Source organism: Oryza brachyantha, chromosome 12 (genome assembly GCF_000231095.2).
Source record: "Oryza brachyantha chromosome 12, ObraRS2, whole genome shotgun sequence".
Lineage (NCBI taxonomy): Eukaryota > Viridiplantae > Streptophyta > Magnoliopsida > Poales > Poaceae > Oryza > Oryza brachyantha.
In genome coordinates this window covers 9,583,140-9,604,674 of record NC_023174.2, presented here as the reverse complement: position 1 = coordinate 9,604,674, position 21,535 = coordinate 9,583,140, and the positions used below count along the sequence as shown (strand labels likewise).

Here is a 21,535-nt window from a genome sequence, read left to right as displayed (position 1 = left end):
TGATGAATATTTTAAAATAACTCGCCATGTCACTTCATGTTAATTATATAATTTTAATTGGCATAAATCCTGCTTAAATTAAGCCATTTAGTGATTTTTTTTGATCAGATTATGTTAGGATAGGGATCTTTGGGGCATGACAAAAGAAGTTATCTACAACCCAAAGACCCGTAATCCTTCATATGTTCTCTCATCAACCAAAAGGCCAAGGCAAGCTACCCTGCACATGATCATATTTCTCATATATTTTAAATACTTTTATTACCAGGTTGCATATTTAGAGTACACATTATTTTGATCAACCATTGGTCTAAATGCGCATGACCGACATACCAAAACTAGATACATTGTGTCCTGTAGGATCCTGGTGAACCTAACCTGGTCGCTCCACCATAGTGGTACCACGATACCCTCATTATTTGAGCTCCCGTGTCTATCAACCCCACCCCGTGTACATATTTATCTATATCCATGTATGTTTGAATGAATGATTGCCATGTGAGAAAAGTATGATTTGTGAAAGGTTTAGAAAACCTGACTTAGGGAGTCGGCCATTTTGAAAAGTAAAATTGTTTTTGTGAGAGAAACATGCGGTGCGATTTCACTCCTATGTGGTTTGGTTTCATAGACATGCAAAAGGATCATTTTCTTTGGGAAGTTCATGCGAACATAATACAATATAGCCACATGGGTAGAATGAGATGCCCTTGGTGGAGTAAGTAGTTGAAACATAGGTGTCTAGCAGGTTGACATTTGAGGCATGTCAAGATAGGGAGACAGGGGCATTTTCCTAAGGTGGAAGTCTGGCTTGGACTGTGAGATACGGTTGGCGCTATACGGCGTGGCCTGAGTAGAGGAGGGCCTAGGACTGGCCTTATACATGGTTTCAGTGATTGGTCCACCTATGAGACGAGGGGATGTCTATGTTACGGTTAAGGAAAAGTCTTACAGTGAAACCCCTTTGTCAAGCCATATACTAGCCCGTATGTGTTGGATAAAGTGGGATGTTCAAGGCGTGTGGATAAAGCTTGTAACCTAGGATTACGAATTGTTTCAGTCCTTCTTTGTGATGGACGTCTAGCCTTCATGGTTAAGAACGAGTCTATGTGACATGGGGAGTCGTTGGACAACAAGAGAGCCATGATGGCCGATTTAGTGGCCGTGATAGCCGGTTGTGGTGCGAGTTTTGGGATGCCAAATTGAGAGGGTTGGATCTGGAGCCGAGAAGACTGGTTAACCATGAAAGTTGGCTAACATTTTGTTTGAGAAAAAATGATAGTTTATATTTTGAAAAGTGAGAATAAATTAATGAAGGAAATGTTGTTTATAAATAATTAAACCCATGATTTATCTACTAGAGTTGTTGAAAGTCAACTCATAGACGGATCGAGGCGATATGCTTTCTTCCAATGAGGAGTTTATTTCAAAATGTTTGCTTAGTGTTTTGAGAAAATGGTTTGAAAATAAATGGTTTGCTAAATTAAACTCGAGCCCTCCTATGTAGCTTGCACAGGCAAATTTTCAGTACTTGTGGAGTATGAAAGTGCTCACCCCCTCCCATACAGACAGCCACACACACACATATATATAGGGCACAATCGTCTTTACACTTTCCAAATAAATTTCACATGATTATTATTGAAGTTTCAAGAAGTAAAAAATTATATATAGAACGAAGATCTTTTTTCAAAATATCTATTGTTCTAGAAGATAATCTTAGACAGAATAAAGACTGGAGGGCATCAGAATCCATATAAGATGGAGTATTCACGTTTTTGGGACATTTCAACAGTCTGTGGTACTCAATCATTATTTAGTTGAATCAAATTCTAAAAGATATCCACTGTTATATGTGTTTAGTTATACCATCTGATACTTTAAATAAAGTAAATCTAGCCACATAAATGCGCGCGTGCTGCCCAGCTAGTTTTTTGAATAAAACAAACGGTTAGACGTAGACTCAGAATTCAGAAAAATCAATGACGTCAAATAAAAAAAAGCAGATCTTTAGAATAACCAAGCTCAAATCTAGCAATGCATGGAAAATAGTAGACAACAAACCACGATTTAGACACGGAGAACACTTCATTTTCAGCTTGACGTGTTTTCATTTTCTCTGAGTTTCCATTTGATTTCTTGCAGCCTCTAGAAAGACAAAGTATGATAACTCGATCGACGAAGAAATATGACGTGGACTGGTCACGCAAAATCCAAGCACAATCAACTGCCCATTGAATCAACCGAATTCTGAAATGCCAGGTAATACAGCAATAGTTCAAGCATCACCAAAAAAATATTGTCAGCTGAAGGTGGTTCGAGGAAGTTCTGCTGCGGCTTACAGCACAAACAGTGCACTCAAATTGTATGGGTGCAACTATGTGAGCACGACGAACACGATTGATCTCAGAAAGAGCAAAAAAATAACACAATGCAGATGGATCGAAGCAAGAATTAGCCAGCCATATGAAGTAATTCGAGTATTAACTCTGTCAAGCAACTGAATATTACTAACTCGGTAGCAACACTATGGGAACAGGTAGTTTCTCCGTTCATCTTTCTATGTAGAACTAATCCAAAGACAATGTTTAACAGTTTAAGTAAGACAAGAAATGACAGCGGTGTTTAGTTATAAAGGCCAATGTAGAAGGCCAGCTAGCCTAACGCAGCAAGCTAACAACACTCCAGAGTTATGAACCAAGCAGCTATTTACTTTTCAGAAGAACAAAAATGGAGAATGTAGGGACAGGAAGGAAGAATTGTGTGCTGTTAGTGGATTTAACGTTTGTGCTAACAACCTCAATGTTTTCATTTTCTCAGTAAAATTTACAGGAAGTCCTGCATATAAATGATTTCAACAGAGAGCAAAATTTGGATTCATGCAAATTCAGATTGAGATCCAAAAACAACAAGAAAGGGGTGTGCTCTGGGTCACAGAATCCAAGAACAGTCATCCAAAATTGCAGAGATATGCTAATGCCTTGAATCATCAAAAAGTGTAACCGAATCAAAGGTAGCAAAAGGTCTACAAACATTCGGTAAATGATTACCGTTTCTGGTTGCAGCTGACATATATAGGACGATGCACCAATCCCTGGAACCATAAAACTCTATCAGCCTCTTTTTAGAACTAAAAATATGCAGATGAATTAATTCGGAAGTGCAGACTATGCAGTCATAACGAAACAGAACAATCTGCAGACAGCAGTCAAGATATTTGGACATTGAATTCTCACTGCAGCTTTAAAATGCAAGTACAGAGGAACTAAGTAAACCGGCACTCATCATCAATTAGAATTTGTTCACTGAATTGAGTATTCTGTAGCCAGCTTTCACCAGCAAGCAAAAATTTCAACATGACAACACCATCGAAATCAGCACGATCACATACTACTTATTTGATCTGATGCTCTGCCGAAACTCGTTGTCAAAACGATGCAGCTTACACTCAGCATGATCACATACTAACTTGATTTGCTCTGCCAAAACTCGTTGTCTCATCTAAGGGAGAACCCAAACTGGAGAGGATTCGTTGGACGGACCATACTCCGGGATGCATTGCCTGACCTGCGGTGGTGTTCCCGACCATTTCCCGACATCGCTGCAGTGGTATCGCCGTTGGGCTCTACTCCTGAACACGATCTGGTGGTCGTAGAAGCTCCGGTCATCCAGGAAGTAGATGCCCTCCTTGCCGGGGTACCCATGCGCCACTTCGTACGATCTGGAGCAGCCTCTTCCGACGAACATGATACGGCCCTCGAGTGCGGGCAGCTCGGCCCAGTGGTGCTCAGCTTCAACTTCCCCTTCGGCGTTGATGACATTCCGGACTTCTTGCTGGAACACCCGGAACGCCAACGTCGGCGAGTGGGGTTCACGAGTGCCTAACCTGACGACCATGAGCAACTCCCCCCGGGACTCCACGAGGTAGCGAGCGAGGACAGGCCCGTCGCCCTCGCCGCCGCGCCGCTGGAAGTACCGCACTTTCGTTTTCATGTCCGGGAGAGGGAATATGGGTTGACGAAACTCACGGATGTGTTCCCCTCGGGTGAGGAAGAGGAAGGCTTCGTCTCCACGGCTGTACAGGAGGTCCTGCACTTCAAGGTCCTCGTTCATCGGCTGTGAAATCACCGGTGCCTCATTGCCCATCTTCCAGAACCCGATGTGCCAGGTGTCCTCGACTGGGCTGCTGGGACGATAGCCGATGATGCCGGCGGCGACGCATCCCTGTTCGGTTGGCTGGCGCGAGAAGGTGGCGGCGACGATGAAGATCCCGACCTCAACTAGGATTTGTAGGTGTTCGAACGGCGGCACCAGGAAACTGCGTAGGCACGTGTTGGGGAGATCGATGCGCAGGTACGGACGCTCAAGGTTGAGGAGGAAGTGTTTGTCCTTTTGGTGGAGGGAGACGAAGAGCCAGTTGCCGTCGTAGGAGCCGAAGAAGCGCGCGGTGTGTGCGCTGTCCACGAGGAAGTAGCGGTGGGTGCGCCAGTTGCTGAGGACGCAGTGGAAGACCGGAGGCCCGACGGATCTCGGGACGAGGAGCCACGGGAGCGGGGGAGGCACCGGCTCGAGCAGCTGAATCTGCGCGCGCCAGGTTTCGCCGAGGTACCGTGCGCGGTCGCGATCGATTTTGCATCGGAGGCTGCTGACGATCTCGCGGACTATGTCGGCGGGGACTTTCGCCAATGGAGGCTCGGCATTATCCAGTGGTGGAGGAAACTCGTCAGCCATTGAAGCAAATGGGGGGAGTTGGTGGTGGCTAATGGCGGCACGAGAGAGCGGAGGTTGAAGACGAAGAGGAGAGGAAGGCCTCTGGTGCTTTATATGCTGGTTTGATTCCCTTTGCTTCTGGAAGCGTCGAGCGAGTTGCTTCTTTGGCAAGTCTCGCCCAGCTTGCAAGTCAAATTCAAAACTCGGGGGTGTTTAAGCTGGGGAAAACAAAATTTTTAAGATGTCACGTCAAATATTTGATCGAACGTCGGAAGAGATTTTCGGACACAAATAAAAAAACGAATTTCACGACTACCCTGTAAACTACGAGACAAATGTTTTGAGCCTAATTAATGATTTTCCACATAACTGTGCATTTTGTTTTTCGCTTTATCTATGTTTGATGCTCTATATAGATGTCCAAAGATTCGATAGAATGTTTTTGGATGAAAATTTTTGGGACTAAACAGGACCTCAGTTTCAGTAGGGATTTATATGTACCCTGAATGAATTGAAATGGCAACCTACACATCCCTTCTCGATTGCAATTTTTAAGGAAAAGTTGCCTGAGCATGGGTATGTCCCTATATGCATAATCGGAGTATTGCACATCAGATCTAGCAATTCCTAATGATCTAAAAGCCAATGTTGAAAAAATAAATTACTAATTACAATAAAAAAACACCAAAATCAACATCAAATTTAAGGGTGAGAAATTTAATTTTTGTGTTATAAATATAAGCAAAAGCGAAAGATGTGGGCGAAAATCCTTAGGAGTACAATGGGGCGAGGGGAAAAACAGAATCCACACACCTGTGAACCTACGTATGCCCACGCCAAATAAATATCTCTTGGCACTAAATCTGGCTAAATGTTTTGCTCCACAGTCCACACATTGACCATAGGTCGATTTTCTTATTCCATAATTGTCGCGATCTGTTGGACTTAACGAAATTCCCCCCCCCCCTCCCGAAAGATTCTTTTGTTTTGGTCGCTCGTGAGTACCTAAGCTATCAAGATTTGAGCCGATCTTACCGCTTTTGATAATTTCTTTGTTTGTTGCATCGCTCATTTGCCCCACAACTCTAGCAGTGTCCCACCCTCAATGAGATTACCCTGCTGTAGTTGAGCACCGGTGACATGTTAGCCCAAATCTCCTTTGGGATGGGACACTGTTTGAAAATATGTTTGTGTTGTCTCTAGGTTTCTTAAACAAAGTTTGTAGAAATAGTTGTTTGGCCATTGTCTGTGTTGTACCCTATTTGTCACCCAAATTCTATTCTGGAGTAGCAACCAAACAAGATTTTGCATTTAGACTATGCCCACGCTTTCCAGTTACGTTTTTCCTGCCGCATGCGCTTCAGTTATAGCCAACTGCACTCTGTGTATGCTGACTTTGCCGAGTAGGTTTCATTGCTTGTCCAAGTCTGGGACATGGTATCATCTACCCTTTCTATTAGTCTGATTGTTCTTTCCTGTATTATTAACCATATATCTCTGAACTCCTGGATTAGCTCTTGGGGTCACATTGTATCTTACATCATGTATCCAATTTCTATTTGACAAAGCATCATGCACTATACGCTTCTTCTCCCTACAATGGGGCTATTACATAACTGATCCCATTTTAAGAGCCAACTACATATTTGACCCTCTTTTTTCCACTTTACAGATTTAACCATGTTTTTTAAAAATGAAGGCACCGACTAACCCTAGTCCGTTAAGTGAGCTTAACGATGTTAAATGAGACATGAATAGACGTTTTTACCCTTGTATATTTGATCCTGCTTGTAAATGATTGTTGCATATATGGCCCAATTTTGTACATACTTGTAATATTTGATTTATTGGTGTTTACTATTTGAGACAAATTTGTTTAATATTTCAGTGAAGTTTGATTAAATTGAGAAATGTACTAAAATTTGAACTAATTTCAGTTCAAATCTAAATTAATTTAAACAAAATTTTGACAGCATATTAACTAAAATTGCCAAACTGCACACAGTGAGGTAATTTTTGCACTGCAAATACTGCTCAGTTGCTCGGTGTTTGTCCGTGTCGCGCTCATGCTTCCGAGGAGATCGACCTGTCGTGCTCCTCGCAGATGGCGTTCACCATTCCGATGACCTCTCTCATGGTCGGCGGCAGCGAGAAGGCATCGATGCACCTCATGGCGATCTGCAGAAGCCAAACCATCGGTTGTTCGCTGGCCCAGGCACCTTAGAATAAGATGAGAGAAGCATTCTACATATGGAGATGCAGGCGAGATGTTAATCGTATCCGTTTTCTACATGGCATGACCAAGCTTAAATCTAGCAATGCATGAAAAATAATAGACAAGAAACCACTATCAAGACACTTAGGGCTCTGTGTTTTTCAGTTTGAAACGTCAATGTGTTTTTCTTTTCTCTTGCGTTCTCTCAGACAATTTATATGATCGTAGAAGGTCTTTTTATCTCAAAAGCTAGTCAATAAGGTGAAGGGCTCCTCCCCACTTATATCCTAGATCCATTGCCCGTCCACAACCAATGTGGGACTATTTAACAATCTTCTCCTTCACACATTGGTGTCCCTCAGCCCTTCACCGCCCCTTCACCGTATCCGAGCTATCACCAGCCCACGGTCCATTAGGTATACAGGCCCCGCATCCCACAGACACCCTACGGTCCATTAGGCCTTCACACACTATGTCCATCGGGCCAGAGATGTTAAACTAGTCAAGCTCTGATACTACTTGTAGGATCATAAAGGGCATTTCTCACCTCAAAAGCTAGCCAATAAGGTGAGGGGCTCCCCCACTTATATCCTAGGTACATTGTCCCTCCACAACCAATATGGAACTATTCAACACAATTCTCCAAGGAAGATAATGTTTTGCAAGACCGTTAACCATTTATATTTCTTCCAGCCTCTATAAATAAGAAACTATGGTAACACCATCAATCAAGGAATTTTGATGTGGACGAGTCACATGGCATCCAAAAACAAGCAATTGTCCATTGGATCATACGAATACCTGAATGGCCGAGGTAACAGAACAAGAGCCCAAGTATCATAAAAAAGGAGATCATAAGTACAGACTAACACACACTATTGTTAGCTGCAAGTGTTTTCTGAACTGAAGGAAGTTTTGCTTCGGTTTACAGCACAAACAGGGCACACAAATTGCATGGGGGCTAAACAGCAATTATCTCAGCAAGAGGAATGAAACATCAGAATGCAGATGGATCGAAGCAAGAATCAGCTAGCCGGATGAACTAACTTTAATGTTTCAACTGTCCAGCAACTCAGTACGATTTGGTAATGAACTCCATTGCAGCTGGAGCAAGGTTTAGTGCCCTCATTGTTCCATGACAAGTTGCCAATATTTACGAGTGACCAAACCAATTAGCACTAAGTAGCTCACTCAATACATATTACAGATGATACATGCAGAGAGACAGCCAGGCTCAGTCTACAGGATATGCACATTGATACAACTTCTGAAGGGTGACAGTACAGCACACAGACCAAATTATATGGGAACTGGTAGTATCTTCGTGCATCTTCTATCCGAAGAAAGTAAGTAATCTAAAGACAATGTTTAAGTAAAACAAGAATTGGTAGCACTGTTCCGTTATGAAGGCCAATTTAGAAGGCCAGCTAGCCTAACGCAGTAAGCAAATACTTCAGAGATATGAACCGAGCATCTATTTGCTTTTGAGAAGAACGAAAGTGGACAATGCAAGGACAAGATGGAAGTATGAACATCTAACTTAGTGGAATTTTCATTAGAACCAAGAACTTCAGTATTGTCGATTCACAGTTAAATATACAGAAAGCCCTGAGGGAAAGTAGGCTGCAAGTGTACAGAGCAAATTTTGGCTTTCATTCTAATACAGTTTGAATAAAGAAATGGACACCCAGCATCTAGATCCAAAAACAACAGAAATGGGGTGTGCCCTGGGTCACAGAATCCAAGAACATCCATGCACGAGTCCACACTGAAACTACCAGTTGCAACGACGTGCAAACATGTTGAATCGTCCAAGAGCGCAACCGAATCAAAGGTAGCAAATGGTGCACAAACATTGCGTAAATGAGTGCCGTTTCCGGTTTCAGCTAACAAATATTTAGGATGATGCATCAAACTCAATCAGCCACTCGATTGGAATTCACTGGTGCAGATCAATAACACTGTAACATGACTATCCAGTTAGCAAGAAACAGAACAATGTGCAGATATCAGTTCAGATATTTGCACATTGCAATCTCACTAAAGCTTAAAGAAACCCGAATCAAAATGCAATTACACAGAAACTAGGTGAACGACGAATTCAACATCATTTATTCACTGAATTGAGAATTCCTTCGCCAGCTTACACCAGCAAGAAAAAATTTCAACACGACAACACCATCGAACTCAGCATGACCACATACTACTTACTTGATCTGATCGATGCTCTGCCGAAACTCGTTGTCTCATCTAAGGGAGAACCCAAACTGGAGAGGATTCGCTCGACGGACCATACGCCGGGATGCAACGCTTGACATGCGGTGGTCTTCCCGACCATATCCCGACATCGTTGTTAGTAAACTTCGCATAATTAGCTTAGTTAGCTTAGTTAGCTTTGGATTCCTTTTGCATTGCATGTGCATGAGCACCGACGTGTGGTAGCCATGCAGAGTCTGTTAGTTGAGATTAGCTCGCAGCATGCCCAGCCGTGCGGGTGACTGGCCACCTCGATCGGGCGCGGGGATGGACGCGGTAAAACCGGTAGTACGTGGGTTGTGATCCGATGCTTGCGCATGTATTCGTTTTTGCATAATAAAAGGAAGAAAGCCCAGAAAACGCTGCAAGCAATTCAGGCAGCACCAAACCCAGAGTGTGTTCTTCGTTGTCTTTTTCTCTACAGTAGTTCTTGTTCTTTGTGTGCTAAGTGTTCGTCCAGAAATCGTGTGCGTTGATTCTGTGTTCTAGCCAGCAATCTTCTGGCGAATTCCTGACAATTGGTATCAGAGCCAGGTTTAGAGCTTGGACAAGAGATCAAGCACTAGCCGGCGTCTTCATGCCTCGACGTCGCACCTACTCTCCGCGCCGGCGGTCGCCGTCACCGCACGAGCGCACTCCACGAGATTCCGGCGGCCGCGCTTCGGGCAGCGGCGGGAACAACCACGGGCTGGTGATACACCGCGTGGTCAAGGAGTCCGGAGGCCCGGCGAACTACCCAGTTCTCACGAAGACAAACTACAACGAGTGGTCCCTTCTCATGAGGATCAAGCTGCAGGCGCGGTCTCTCTGGGGCGCCATCGAACCCGGGGAGGCCGAGGTGGAGGTCCAGGAAGATCGGATGGCCCTCGACGCGATTTGCAGCGTCGTGCCGCTTGAGATGATCTCAACGCTGGCAACCAAGGCATCCGCGAAGGAGGCATGGGACTGCATCAGGACCATGCGCGTCGGCGACGATCGCATCCGCAAGGCCAGCGCGCAGCGGGTGCGTGCCGAGTACGAGGCGATCGCCTTCCGCGATGGGGAGCACGTGGAGGATTTCGCGATGCGGCTAGCCGGCGTCGTCAATCAGCTGGCAACCCTCGGCGACCCCGAGCCCGCCACCAAGGTCGTCGAAAAATACTTGCGCGTTGCGCGCCCGAGGTTTAGTCAACTTGTTCTTTCAATTGAGACACTCCTAGATATATCTACACTGTCCATGGAGGAGGTCACGGGTAGGCTGAAGGCGGCGGAAGATTCCGGTCAATCCTCGCCTGCCTCCCAGGGTGCCGGAGACAAGCTCTACCTCACGGAGGAGGAGTGGCTCGAGCGGCACAAGAAGAAGGAGCAGGAGGCTAAGCGCTCCGGCGGCTCGAGCTCCGGCGGTCGCGGCAAGCGCCGCGGCGGCAAGGGGCGATCGGGCAACGGCGGCACCGGCGGGAGCGGCGGCTCGGATGGTTCAAACTCCGGGCCGGTCCGCAAGGATGACAAATGTCGCAATTGCGGCAAATATGGCCATTGGGCCAAGGACTGCAGAAGCAAGCACAAGCGGGACGAACAGGCAAACGTGGCCCAAGATGACGAGCCGACGCTGATGCTTCTGATGGGAGGCAGCGACGACGTCGCCGATCCAACTCGGCCCACGACAACAAGCTCGTCAGAAACTTTCTCGCCAACGGCATCCACAACATGCCACGACGTTGGCGAGCTCCACGACGTCGGCGAGCTCCACGAGAAAAAAGTTTTTGCCGCCGTGGATGACGAGATCGATCGTGACCCGCGGAGCTGGATCATGGACTCCGGCGCATCAAACCACATGACCGGGTGCAAGGCGGCCTTCTCTGACCTCAACACTGCCGTCACCGGAAATGTTCGACTCGGGGATGGCTCCGTTGTCAAGATTGAGGGTCGTGGGACGATCCTCTTCGCCTGCAAGAATGGAGAACACCGCACGCTCGCCAACACATACTGTCTGCCCCGCCTTGCAGCTAACATAATAAGCATCGGACAACTCGATGAAGTTGGTTTTCAGGTGCGTGTGTAGGGTGGCATCATGCGCGTCCGTGACGAACAACGACGCTTGCTCGCGAGGATCCCGAGGAGTCCGGGACGCCTGTACGTCCTCGACACCAAGCTCGCGCGTCCGGTGTGCTTAACGGCGCACGCCGGCGAGGATGCCTGGAGATGGCACGCGCGGTTCGGCCACATCAACTTCACCGCGCTGCGCAAGATGAGCCGAGAAGAGCTCGTGCGCGGGCTGCCAATGCTGACACAAGTTGATCAAGTCTGCGAAGCGTGCCTCGCCGGCAAGCACCGTCGGGCGCCCTTCCCGCAACGCGCCCTGAGCCGCTCCACCGAGCCACTCCAGCTCCTGCACGGGGACCTGTGCGGGGCGATCACGCCACCGACTCCCAGCGGGAATAGCTACTTCCTGCTCCTCGTTGATGATTATAGCCGCTACATGTGGCTCAAGCTTCTTCCGTCGAAGGACGCTGCTCCGGCCGCCATCAAACACGTCCAAGCCGCCGCCGAGCGCCAGACGGGCAGGCTGGTTCGTGCACTACGCACGGACCGCGGCGGGGAATTCTCGGTGGCGCACTTCAACGACTACTGCGCCGAGCTCGGGCTGCGTCGAGAACTGACGGCGCCGTACTCACCGCAGCAGAACGGCGTCGTTGAGCGCCGGAATCAATCGGTGGTGGGCACAACTCGGAGTATGCTGAAAGCGAAAGGGCTCCCTGGCATATTTTGGGGGGAGGCGGTGAACACGGCCGTCTACTTGCTGAACAGATCGACCTCAAAGAGCATCGGGGGCAAGACGCCGTACGAGCTGTGGAACGGCGCCGCAATGGCTGTGCACCACCTCCGCACTTTTGGGTGTATCGCCCACGTCAAGATTACCAAGCCTCACTTGAAGAAACTTGATGATCGGAGCAAGCCCATGATTTTCGTGGGGTACGAGGCTGGGTCCAAGGCATATCGTGTCTACGACCCAGCCACACGACGCGTGCACGTCTCACGTGACGTCGTGTTTGATGAGGAAGCCCAGTGGAATTGGGATGATGAGGAACCAGAAGGCGTCGTCAGCGACTTCACCATCGAAGACATGATCGCGGATCTCACAGTCATAGGCCTGGCACCAGAGCAAGGCACTCAGCAACCAGGTGGTCCGCCCACGCCGGAGCGGGGCGGGTCATCATCGTCAGTTGTATTGTCGCGGGCACGCAGCTCGCCGGCGCCAACATCAACGCAAGCCGCGCCAGATGTGGAGTTCACGTCGCCACCACCTAACCATGAAGCTAACCTTGATGACGATGCAGATGATGCACCGCTCAGGTTTCGAACCATGGAGAACATCCTCGGCCCCGCAACCCCACCGGGACTGGCGTCACGCGACTTCGACGAAGATTTGTTGTTTGTTTCAGCCAAAGAACCAACATCGTTCGCTGAAGCCGAGCACCACGAGTGCTGGCGCCAGGCAATGTTCGAAGAAATGAAGTCGATCGAGGCAAACAACACCTGGCGACTGGTCAATGCACCGGCGCATCAGCGCCCCATTGGGCTCAAATGGGTGTTCAAGACCAAGAAGGACGCCGCCGGGAATGTCACCAAGCACAAGGCGCGACTCGTGGCCAAGGGGTATGTGCAACGGCAAGGAATTGATTTCGATGAAGTTTTCGCGCCGGTGGCCAGGCTGGAGTCTGTCCGGCTACTGCTGGCGCACGCGGCGTGCGAAGGCTGGGTGGTTCACCACATGGACGTAAAGTCCGCTTTCCTCAACGGCGAGCTCCGGGAGGAGGTTCATGTCGCACAGCCACCGGGGTTCATCGTAGCCGGGAAGGAGCACATGGTGTTGCGTCTCGACAAGGCGCTGTACGGTTTGCGTCTAGCCCCACGCGCTTGGTACGCCAAGCTCGATGCGTCGCTACTGACGCTCGGTTTTCACCGGAGCGCGTCGGAACATGCAGTTTATTTTCGCGGTGCAGGAACACATCGACTGGTTGTTGGCGTTTACGTCGATGATCTGGTCATCACTGGTGGCATCCCGGCTGAAGTTGAACAATTCAAGCAAGAAATGAAGGGCACGTTCCAAATGAGCGACCTCGGCTTGTTGAAGTATTACTTGGGCCTGGAGGTGAAGCAAGATGATCAAGGTATCACCGTGAGCCAACGAGCCTACGCCGAGAAGATACTGGATCTCGCCGGGATGGCAGGAAGTAATCTCAGCCTGACTCCCATGGAGTCAAGATTGAAGCTCAGTAAGTTCAGTGAATCGCCACTTGTTGATGCTACTGAGTACAGGAAGATCGTGGGGTCGCTGCGGTATTTGGTCAATTCAAGGCCGGATTTGGCTTACGCCGTGGGATATGTCAGCCGCTTCATGGAGAAACCCACGGTCGAGCATTTGGCGGCAGTAAAAAGGGTGCTCAGGTATGTTGCCGGCACCACCAGCTTTGGCTGTCTGTACAGGAGGAAGAAGGATGCTGCAGTTCTCACAGGATACAGTGACAGTGATCTTGCTGGCGACGTCGACACGCGCAAGAGCACGTCCGGGGTCTTCTTCTTCCTTGGAAACAATTTGATCACCTGGCAATCACAAAAACAGAAGGTTGTGGCCTTGTCGTCGTGTGAAGCCGAGTATATTGCGGCGACGACTGCTGCGTGCCAGGGAGTGTGGCTGTCGCGGCTGTTGGCTGAATTGAGAGGAGAAGAGGCCAGCTTGGTCACACTGAAGGTAGATAATCAATCTGCAATTCTGCTGAGCAAGAATCCCGTCTTTCATGATCGCAGTAAACATATCGATACAAGATACCACTACATCAGAGAGTGCGTCGAGGAAGGAAGGGTGAATATAGAGTACATCAACACTGATGAGCAGCTTGCAGACATCTTGACGAAAGCACTTGGGCGTGATCGGTTCTTGGAGCTTCGGTCCAGGATTGGCGTCGTCGAGGTGAAGAAATTGTGCGAGGTTTAGGGGGAGTTTTGTTAGTAAACTTCGCATAATTAGCTTAGTTAGCTTAGTTAGCTTTGGATTCCTTTTACATTGCATGTGCATGAGCACCGACGTGTGGTAGCCATGCAGAGTCTGTTAGTTGAGATTAGCTCACAGCATGCCAAGCCGTGCGGGTGACTGGCCACCTCGATCGGGCGCGGGGATGGACGCGGTAAAACCGGTAGTACGTGGGTTGTGATCCGATGCTTGCGCATGTATTCGTTTTTGCATAATAAAAGGAAGAAAGCCCAGAAAACGCTGCAAGCAATTCAGGCAGCACCAAACCCAGAGTGTGTTCTTCGTTGTCTTTTTCTCTACAGTAGTTCTTGTTCTTTGTGTGCTAAGTGTTCGTCCAGAAATCGTGTGCGTTGATTCTGTGTTCTAGCCAGCAATCTTCTAGCGAATTCCTGACAATCGTTGCAGAGGTATCGCCGTTGGGCTCTCGCCCTGAACACGATCATGGGGTCGTAGAAGCACAGGTCATCCAGGAAGTAGATGCCCTCCATGCCAGGGTACCCATGCGCCACTTCGTACGATCTGGAGCAACCCTTTCCGACGAACAGGATACGGCCTTCGAGCGCCGGCAGCTCGGCCCAGTGGTGCTCAGCCTCAAATTCCCATTGGGCGTTGGTGGCATTTCGGACTTCTGCCTGGAACACTCGGAACTCCGACGTCGGCCAGAGGAGTTGATGATTGCCAAACCTGACGACCATGAGCAACTTCCCCCGGGACTGCACGAGGTAGCGAGCGACGACAGGCCCGTCGCCGTCACCGCGGCGCTGCTGGAAGCGCACCACTTCTTGGTTCGTGTGTTCGAGAGGGAATATGGGTTGATGAAACTCATGGGTGTGCTCCCCTCTGGTGAGGAAGAGGAAGGCTTCGTCTACATGGCTGTACAGGAGGTCCTCCACTTTAAGGTCCGGGTCCTTCTCCCGAAAGGTATATGAAATCTCCCGCTCCCCATCACCCATCCCCCAGAACGCGATCTCCCGTATGTCGTAGTCCTGGCAGATGGGAAGATAGCCGATGATGCCAGCGGCGACGCATCCCCGTTCGGTTGGCTGGCGCGAGAGGGTGGCGGCGACGATGACGATCTTGTCCTCCCATAGGGTTGGTTCGAGCGGGAACGGGTGCAGGACGATCAGACCGCGTGAGCGCCTGTCGGGAAGACGGAAGAACAGGTCCGGATCCTCAAGGTTGAGGAGGAAGTGGTCCTCGGTTTGGCCGAGGGAGACGAAGTATCATCCGCTGGTGGAGGAAGCTCGTCAGCCATTGAAGCGAATGGGGGATTTGGTGGTGGCTAATGGCGGCACGAGAGATGGGAGAGGTTGAAGACGATGAGGAGAGGAGGAAGGCCAATGCTGAATGCTCTGATGCTGCCGGTGATTTATATGCGGAGTACTAGTTACGTGTTCCGGTTTGATTCCCTTTCTGGAAGCGAGTTGCTTCTTTCGCAAGACTCGCCCAGTTGCGTAGGATTTGTATGATTGTATCTATGCTTGGTTATGTGGGTATATCGGTTGTACATATATACATGATCGGAGTATTGCACACCTGAGCATCACCGGTACTGATTATTTTGAAACTGGCATTCCTATATTCAGTGGCAAAAGTTTAGTTAAATGTGTGAAGCCTGTTACATCCTTTGTTTCATATTATACGACTTTAAGAATTGTCTAAATTCATTCGTATATCAATCTATATGTTTTATAGATGTGTTTAAATTCATTAACACACTTATGAATCTAACCAACGCCAGAAAGTTTTATAATATAGAATGGAGTGAATGGGTGAATGGAAAATTTTTTGGAATGAAACAGGGCCTTAGATGCGAAATCATTGATAATGACACTAATATCAATTTTAGCCAATAGTTTTTTCTCAATACATAAAGATAAAACTAGTTAATAGATGATAGATGAATATTAGAAATTTCAGAATATATTAGTATAGGTAGGGGTAGGGGACCCTAGGATTTGGGAGCCTAGTGCGGCCTCACGTGCCAGTCAGTTTGATCCTGCAACTAACAAGATAAACAGTAAAGCAAGCCAATCAGCTATCAAGCCGATAGGTAACTAATAATCCAGCCGATCAGATGTTGATGCTGCAACGGTTAGCTGATAGGATGAACGATCGGCTGTAAAAAACTTGGATCGGCTAGAAACTTGACAGAAATAGAGTTAAATTAAATATTAGACCAACGTAATCCGCCAAGTTACTTATTAATCTTAGTCGATCGAACGAGCCCCTATAACCAGATCGAACCAAACGTGCAGAGATTGGACTTAACCAAGACAGTATGCAGTCGACCACGATATGATTATAAGAAATATGAAGATCGATAAGACTAATAAATAAACAATGAATCATGTGTTGCAATCGGCTAAAACCAATTAACATGCAATTCATAAGCCGATGCAACATAAATAACTGTCGATCTAACTAAATCAAGCCGATTGGTATAGAAATAATGCAGTAAAGCAATCGGCTACTCTATTGATGTAAATATAATGAACATGTAGATCGGCAAAGATCATCGGCTATAAACGGCTGACAAACGACCAAGATCTATAAAATATTTAGCCCAGATTGCTAAGAATAATCATAGAAGATCGGACCCAATCGAGACAGTTTAAGATTACGCCTAGCAATATCAGGATAAATACTAAACAGATCTAGATTGCCATCAAGCCAATGAGCCGATGACGGATAACTTATCGGCTGGTACTCCGATAAAACAATGAACAAAATACATCGATCTGATATAAATCGTCTGACAAACGCAATCTCCTAGATCGAACCTAACCGAGATAGTACTAGATTGAATATGTCAAATAACAAATATCAAACCCACGTAGATTGCCCAAAGTGGTCGACCAGATCAACTCAAAACACGAAAGTGATTGAAGTTGAAACTGATATGATAACTAGCAATCGCACAACAAGATCAGAAGATCAGACCGAACCGAGACAGTTCTAATCTAGCCGAACGATTAACGTGGCCTGGCAAAACGATGGACTTACCCCTCCGCCAGAGATCGAAGCGATCCAACCTCGCGTCAGGTGTCAAGTTCCACCAGAGTTGAAAACCTCGGACAAGAGGGTGGCGATGCACCGAAATTTAGTTGATCTGATTATGATGTAGATGATTTACAATGACCTGGGGCACACATATTTATACTCTCGGGTGTATAGTATTCCATGTCGGATACAACACATGACTCCTTATAGATAAAAAGAAATAACAAACTCTATCTCTAATTTCTATTGAATACGACACGGATTCTAATAGATAAAAGAAAACAACCAAGTCCCAATCAGACTCTAATCTTTTAGAGATAAAATCCTAACTAACTCTAACTAGTAGATAAAATTACGCCGCCAAGTCTTGGTCTTCACGATTCCCTGTTGAATTCTAATTCTTCTGGATAAAAATTTCTATCGGCGATTGTATCTTTTCTTATCTGAATCCAATAAGAAAATTTACCAAATTTTGGTGTTAACACCTTGCCACTCCACCATAGTGGTACACCGATACCCTTGTTATTTGAGCTCACGTGTCTATCAGCCCCACCCCTTGTATATATTTATCATATCCTTATATGTCTGAATGAATGATCGCCATGTGAGAAAAGTATAGTTTGTGAAAGGTTTAGAAAACCCGACTTAGTGAGTTGGCCATTTTGAAAAGCAAAATAGTTTTTCTATGAGAAAACTTGCGGTGCGATTCTACTCCTATGGTTTTGTTTCATAGATATGCAAAAGGTTCATTTTCTTTGGGAAGTTCATCCGAACATAATACAATACGACCACATGGGTAGAATGGGATGCCTCTCATGGAGTTAGTTGCTGAAACATAGGTGTCTAGCAGGTTGGTAGTTGAGGCATGTCAGGATAGGGAGACAGAGGCATTTCATGATATGGGAGTCTGGCTTGGACCGTGAGATGCGGTTGGCGCTATACAGCGCAACCTGAGTAGAGGAGGGCCTAGCACTAGCCTTAAACTTGGTTTCAGAGATTGGTCCAACTATATGACAAGGGGATGTCTATGTTACGGTTATGGAAAAGCCATGCAGTGAAACCTCTTTGTCAAGCCATGTACTGGCCCATATGTGTTGGATAAAGCGGGATGTTCATGACGTGTGGATAAAGCATGTAACCTTTGAGTTTATTGAACCATTCAAACAATCGTGTCATAGGATTGTGAATTGTTTCCAAACAGGGGCAGAATTGGGCCTGGGGCAGCTTGGGCCCTAGCCCCACTCTTAAAAAAGATTTCAGTTTACCGGTGCCTATATAATTTTAAAAAAGCAAAGGTCCAGTAGTTCAGCCCTACTCATTTAAGCTAGCCCCACATCAGGCCTTAGCCTTTTGCAAGCCCAGCGGCCCATTAGCCCAATAACCAACGATCAAACCCTACTCCTCACTCCTTCCTCCCCAGCCCCTTTCACGGTCTCACCAGCCGCCTCTTACGATCTCTCTCTCTCTCTCTCTCTCTCCGCAGCTAGGACCTAGCAGCGGCGGCGGGCGGGTCGGCGGACCGCGGACGCCAGCGGCCCAGCGCTGCAACCTGCAGTGCGCGGGGGCGGCAGTCGCGGGGGCAGGGTGCGCGCGGCGAGGGCACGAGGCGAGGCCGAGGCGGAGGCCGGAAGGGCGCAGCGGCCGGCGCTCGGGGAAGGGCGGAGGGGGCGCGGGGCGGATGGCAGTGCTCGCCGGTGGTGGCGCCGCCGCCAACCCGCCACGACTTGGCTACCGGCAGACGCAGTGCTTGGCCGCAAAACATCAGGCCAGCAAAAAGTATTTTTTTTCTATTCTCAATTTTTACCCCTCTCCTTTCATAGTTCTTATCAATTGGTCAACTAGAAAATTGTTTTGATTTAGTATATGAAGAGGAGCAAGATAACATACTGCTTAATCCAAATGGTGCTGATCCTGGCCTTCGCACACCAACTGAACAACTGAACAATTGGATGCAAACATTAGGGATGCTGCTAGAAGGGAGTATTTATTAATGGGTCCATGTCAACAAGTTGATCATAACTATCCACAAAAGAAAATAGGAGGTGCCAATAGGAGTTTTCAGAAATCATGGTTCAAAAAGCATAATTGGTTGGAGTATAGTGTTGCTAAGAATGCAGCTTTCTGTTTTTATTGCTTTTAAGCAATCTCGAGCTGAAAATTATGGTTTTGAATGCTACATGGGGGAAAGTCAGATATTGGAAAAATGCAAAATGTGGCTAATGTCATGAGATAACTAAGAGTGGTCGTTCAAGGGGTCGTAGCGGCCAATTGGTAACTTATTTCCATATTTCAGCAAAGAAATATTCAATATGGTCAAGTTCCGTTGTATTATTTTTACTGTCACTGTCCTTAGTTGAATGAATTTTTATGGATGGTTCTTGCCTCTACTTTGAGCCCTACACGTGTTGAGATCCTGGTTCCGCCATTGTTTCCAAAGTTCTTCTTTGTGATGGACGTCCAGCCTTCGTGGTTGGGAACGAGTATTTGTGACATGGGGAGTCGTTCGACACCAAGAGGGCCATGATGGCCAATTTAGTGACCGTAATGGCCTGTTGTGGGCCGAGTTTTGGGATGCCAAATTGAGAGGGTCGGATCCATAGCCGAGAAGACTAGTTAACCATGAAAGTTGGCTAACATTTTGTTTTGAGGAAAAATATTGGTTTATGTTTTGAAAAGTGAGAATAAATTAATGAAGGAAATGTTGTTTATAAATAATTAAACCTATGATTTATCTACTAGTGTTGTTGTAAAGCAACTCATAGACGGATCGAGGTGATATGCTTCCTTCAATCAGGAGTTTATTTTAAAATGCTCACTTAGTGTTTTGAGAAAATGGTTTTTAAATAAATGGTTTGCTAAATTAAACTCGAGCCATCAATTGTAGCTTGCACATTTATATTTCCAGTGCTTGCGTAGTATGAAAGTGCAGAGTGCTCACCCCCTCCCATATATATAGGGCTCAGTCATCTTTACTCGTTCCAAAGTGCTCACCCCCTCGGCCCCTCCCATATATATAGGGCCCAGTCGTCTTTGCTCGTTCCAAATAAATTTCACAGGGTTATTATTGAAGTTTCAAGAAATAAAAATTTATATATATAGGACGAAGATCTTTTTTCAAAATATCTATTGTTCCACAAGATAATCTTAGACAGAATAAAGGCTGGAGGGCATCAGAATCCATATAGGATGGAGTATTCACGTCTATGGGACATTTCAACAGTCCGTTGTACTCGATCATTATTCAGTTAAATCAAAAATTCAAAAAAAATATCCACTGTTATATGTGTATAAGTTATACCATCTGATACTTTAAATAAAGAAAATCTAGCCACATAAATGAGTGTGGGCTGCCCAGCTAGTTTTTGGAATAAAACAAATGTTAGACATAGACTCGGAAGTCGATGACGCCAAATAAAAAAACAGATGGAGTAATATTCCTTTAACACTTAGAATAACCAAGCTCAAATCTAGCAATGCATGGAAAATAGTAGACAACAAACCGTGATTTAGAGCAAGGTCAATAGTATAGTCATCTGTTGGCTATACTCATTGCCATATCATTTTGCAGTTAGTATTGAAGCCAACCAATACAATAGAGTGACTACTATGCAGACTCCATTTTCTCAGCCAAAAAATTAATTTTACATCTACATATAGACATGTACGATTAAGAGTGAACTCTATCTCTGTGGCCATACTGTGGTGTGAGCGTGACATACAAAATCGGTTGCTAACTCATATTTCTTCTTCCAATTTTCCCCTCTTTTCTTCTTCACAGGCTTAATCACAACAACCACCATACCCTAAGATTAAAATCAACAACACAGATAACAACTAGAGGACAAAGATTGATAATTTATCCTTTTATCCATCACCAATTCACATGGAAGCAAAAAAAAAGTAAGGGAAAAACAAACGAAAAAAATGCAAATGAGCTATCTGGTGTAACGGTGTTGATTCATGGCGGAGCAAGCTTGCTGTGGGTCAGCTCCATGCCTCAATTGATCCTTCCATCCCACCCAGCTTTCATCAGTGATTAGGCCTTGTTTAGTTCCCAAATTTTTTTTCCAAAAACATCACATCGAATTTTTGGACACCTAAATAAAGCATTAAATATAGATAACCAAAAAATAATTGCCCAGTAATGGAAGAAATCTTAAGACGAATCTTTTGAGCCTAATTAGTCCATGATTAGCCATAAGTGCTACAGTAACCAACATGTGCTAATGACAGATTAATTAGGCTCAAAAGATTCGTCTCGCGGCTTCCAGGCTAACCTTGAAATTCGTTTTTCATTCGTGTCCGAAAACCCCTTCCGATATCCGGTTAAACATTTGACGTGA

The 21,535-nt window shown here is 46.4% G+C and overlaps 2 protein-coding genes across 2 annotated transcripts; both read right to left on the bottom strand.

Moving 5' to 3' along the window:
- Positions 1–2,089: 2,089 nt before the first annotated feature.
- Positions 2,090–4,822, bottom strand: LOC102708489. The gene is made up of 2 exons (XM_040529723.1): positions 3,048–4,822; positions 2,090–2,247 (listed from the first exon to the last, which is right to left on the bottom strand). Exon 1 carries the CDS (start codon positions 4,726–4,728, stop codon positions 3,499–3,501), a length of 1,230 nt encoding a protein of 409 aa, XP_040385657.1. The 5' UTR covers positions 4,729–4,822; the 3' UTR covers positions 2,090–2,247; positions 3,048–3,498.
- A 3,651-nt stretch (positions 4,823–8,473) lies between these two features.
- On the bottom strand, positions 8,474–15,763 carry LOC121055982. Its single transcript, XM_040529409.1, has 5 exons — positions 15,758–15,763; positions 14,490–15,385; positions 13,533–13,742; positions 13,166–13,224; positions 8,474–9,297 (listed from the first exon to the last, which is right to left on the bottom strand). The coding sequence occupies exons 1-5, from the start codon at positions 15,761–15,763 to the stop codon at positions 9,173–9,175; spliced, it is 1,296 nt and encodes a 431-aa protein (XP_040385343.1). The 3' UTR covers positions 8,474–9,172.
- Between the last annotated feature and the right edge of the window lie 5,772 nt (positions 15,764–21,535).

Bases quoted from the DNA above. Each gene is read 5' to 3' on its own strand.
- LOC121055982 (XM_040529409.1), bottom strand. The intron at 13,225-13,532 runs GTAAGCCAAATC...GTTCAACTTCAG, and splicing joins CGGCTGACATATCCCACGGC to CCGGGATGCCACCAGTGATG. The intron at 9,298-13,165 runs GTTCCTGCACCG...AAGCTAACTAAG, and splicing joins CGCCAACAACCAGTCGATGT to CTAATTATGCGAAGTTTACT.
- LOC102708489 (XM_040529723.1), bottom strand. From the start codon at position 4,728: ATGGCTGACGAGTTTCCTCCACCACTGGATAATGCCGAGCCTCCATTG.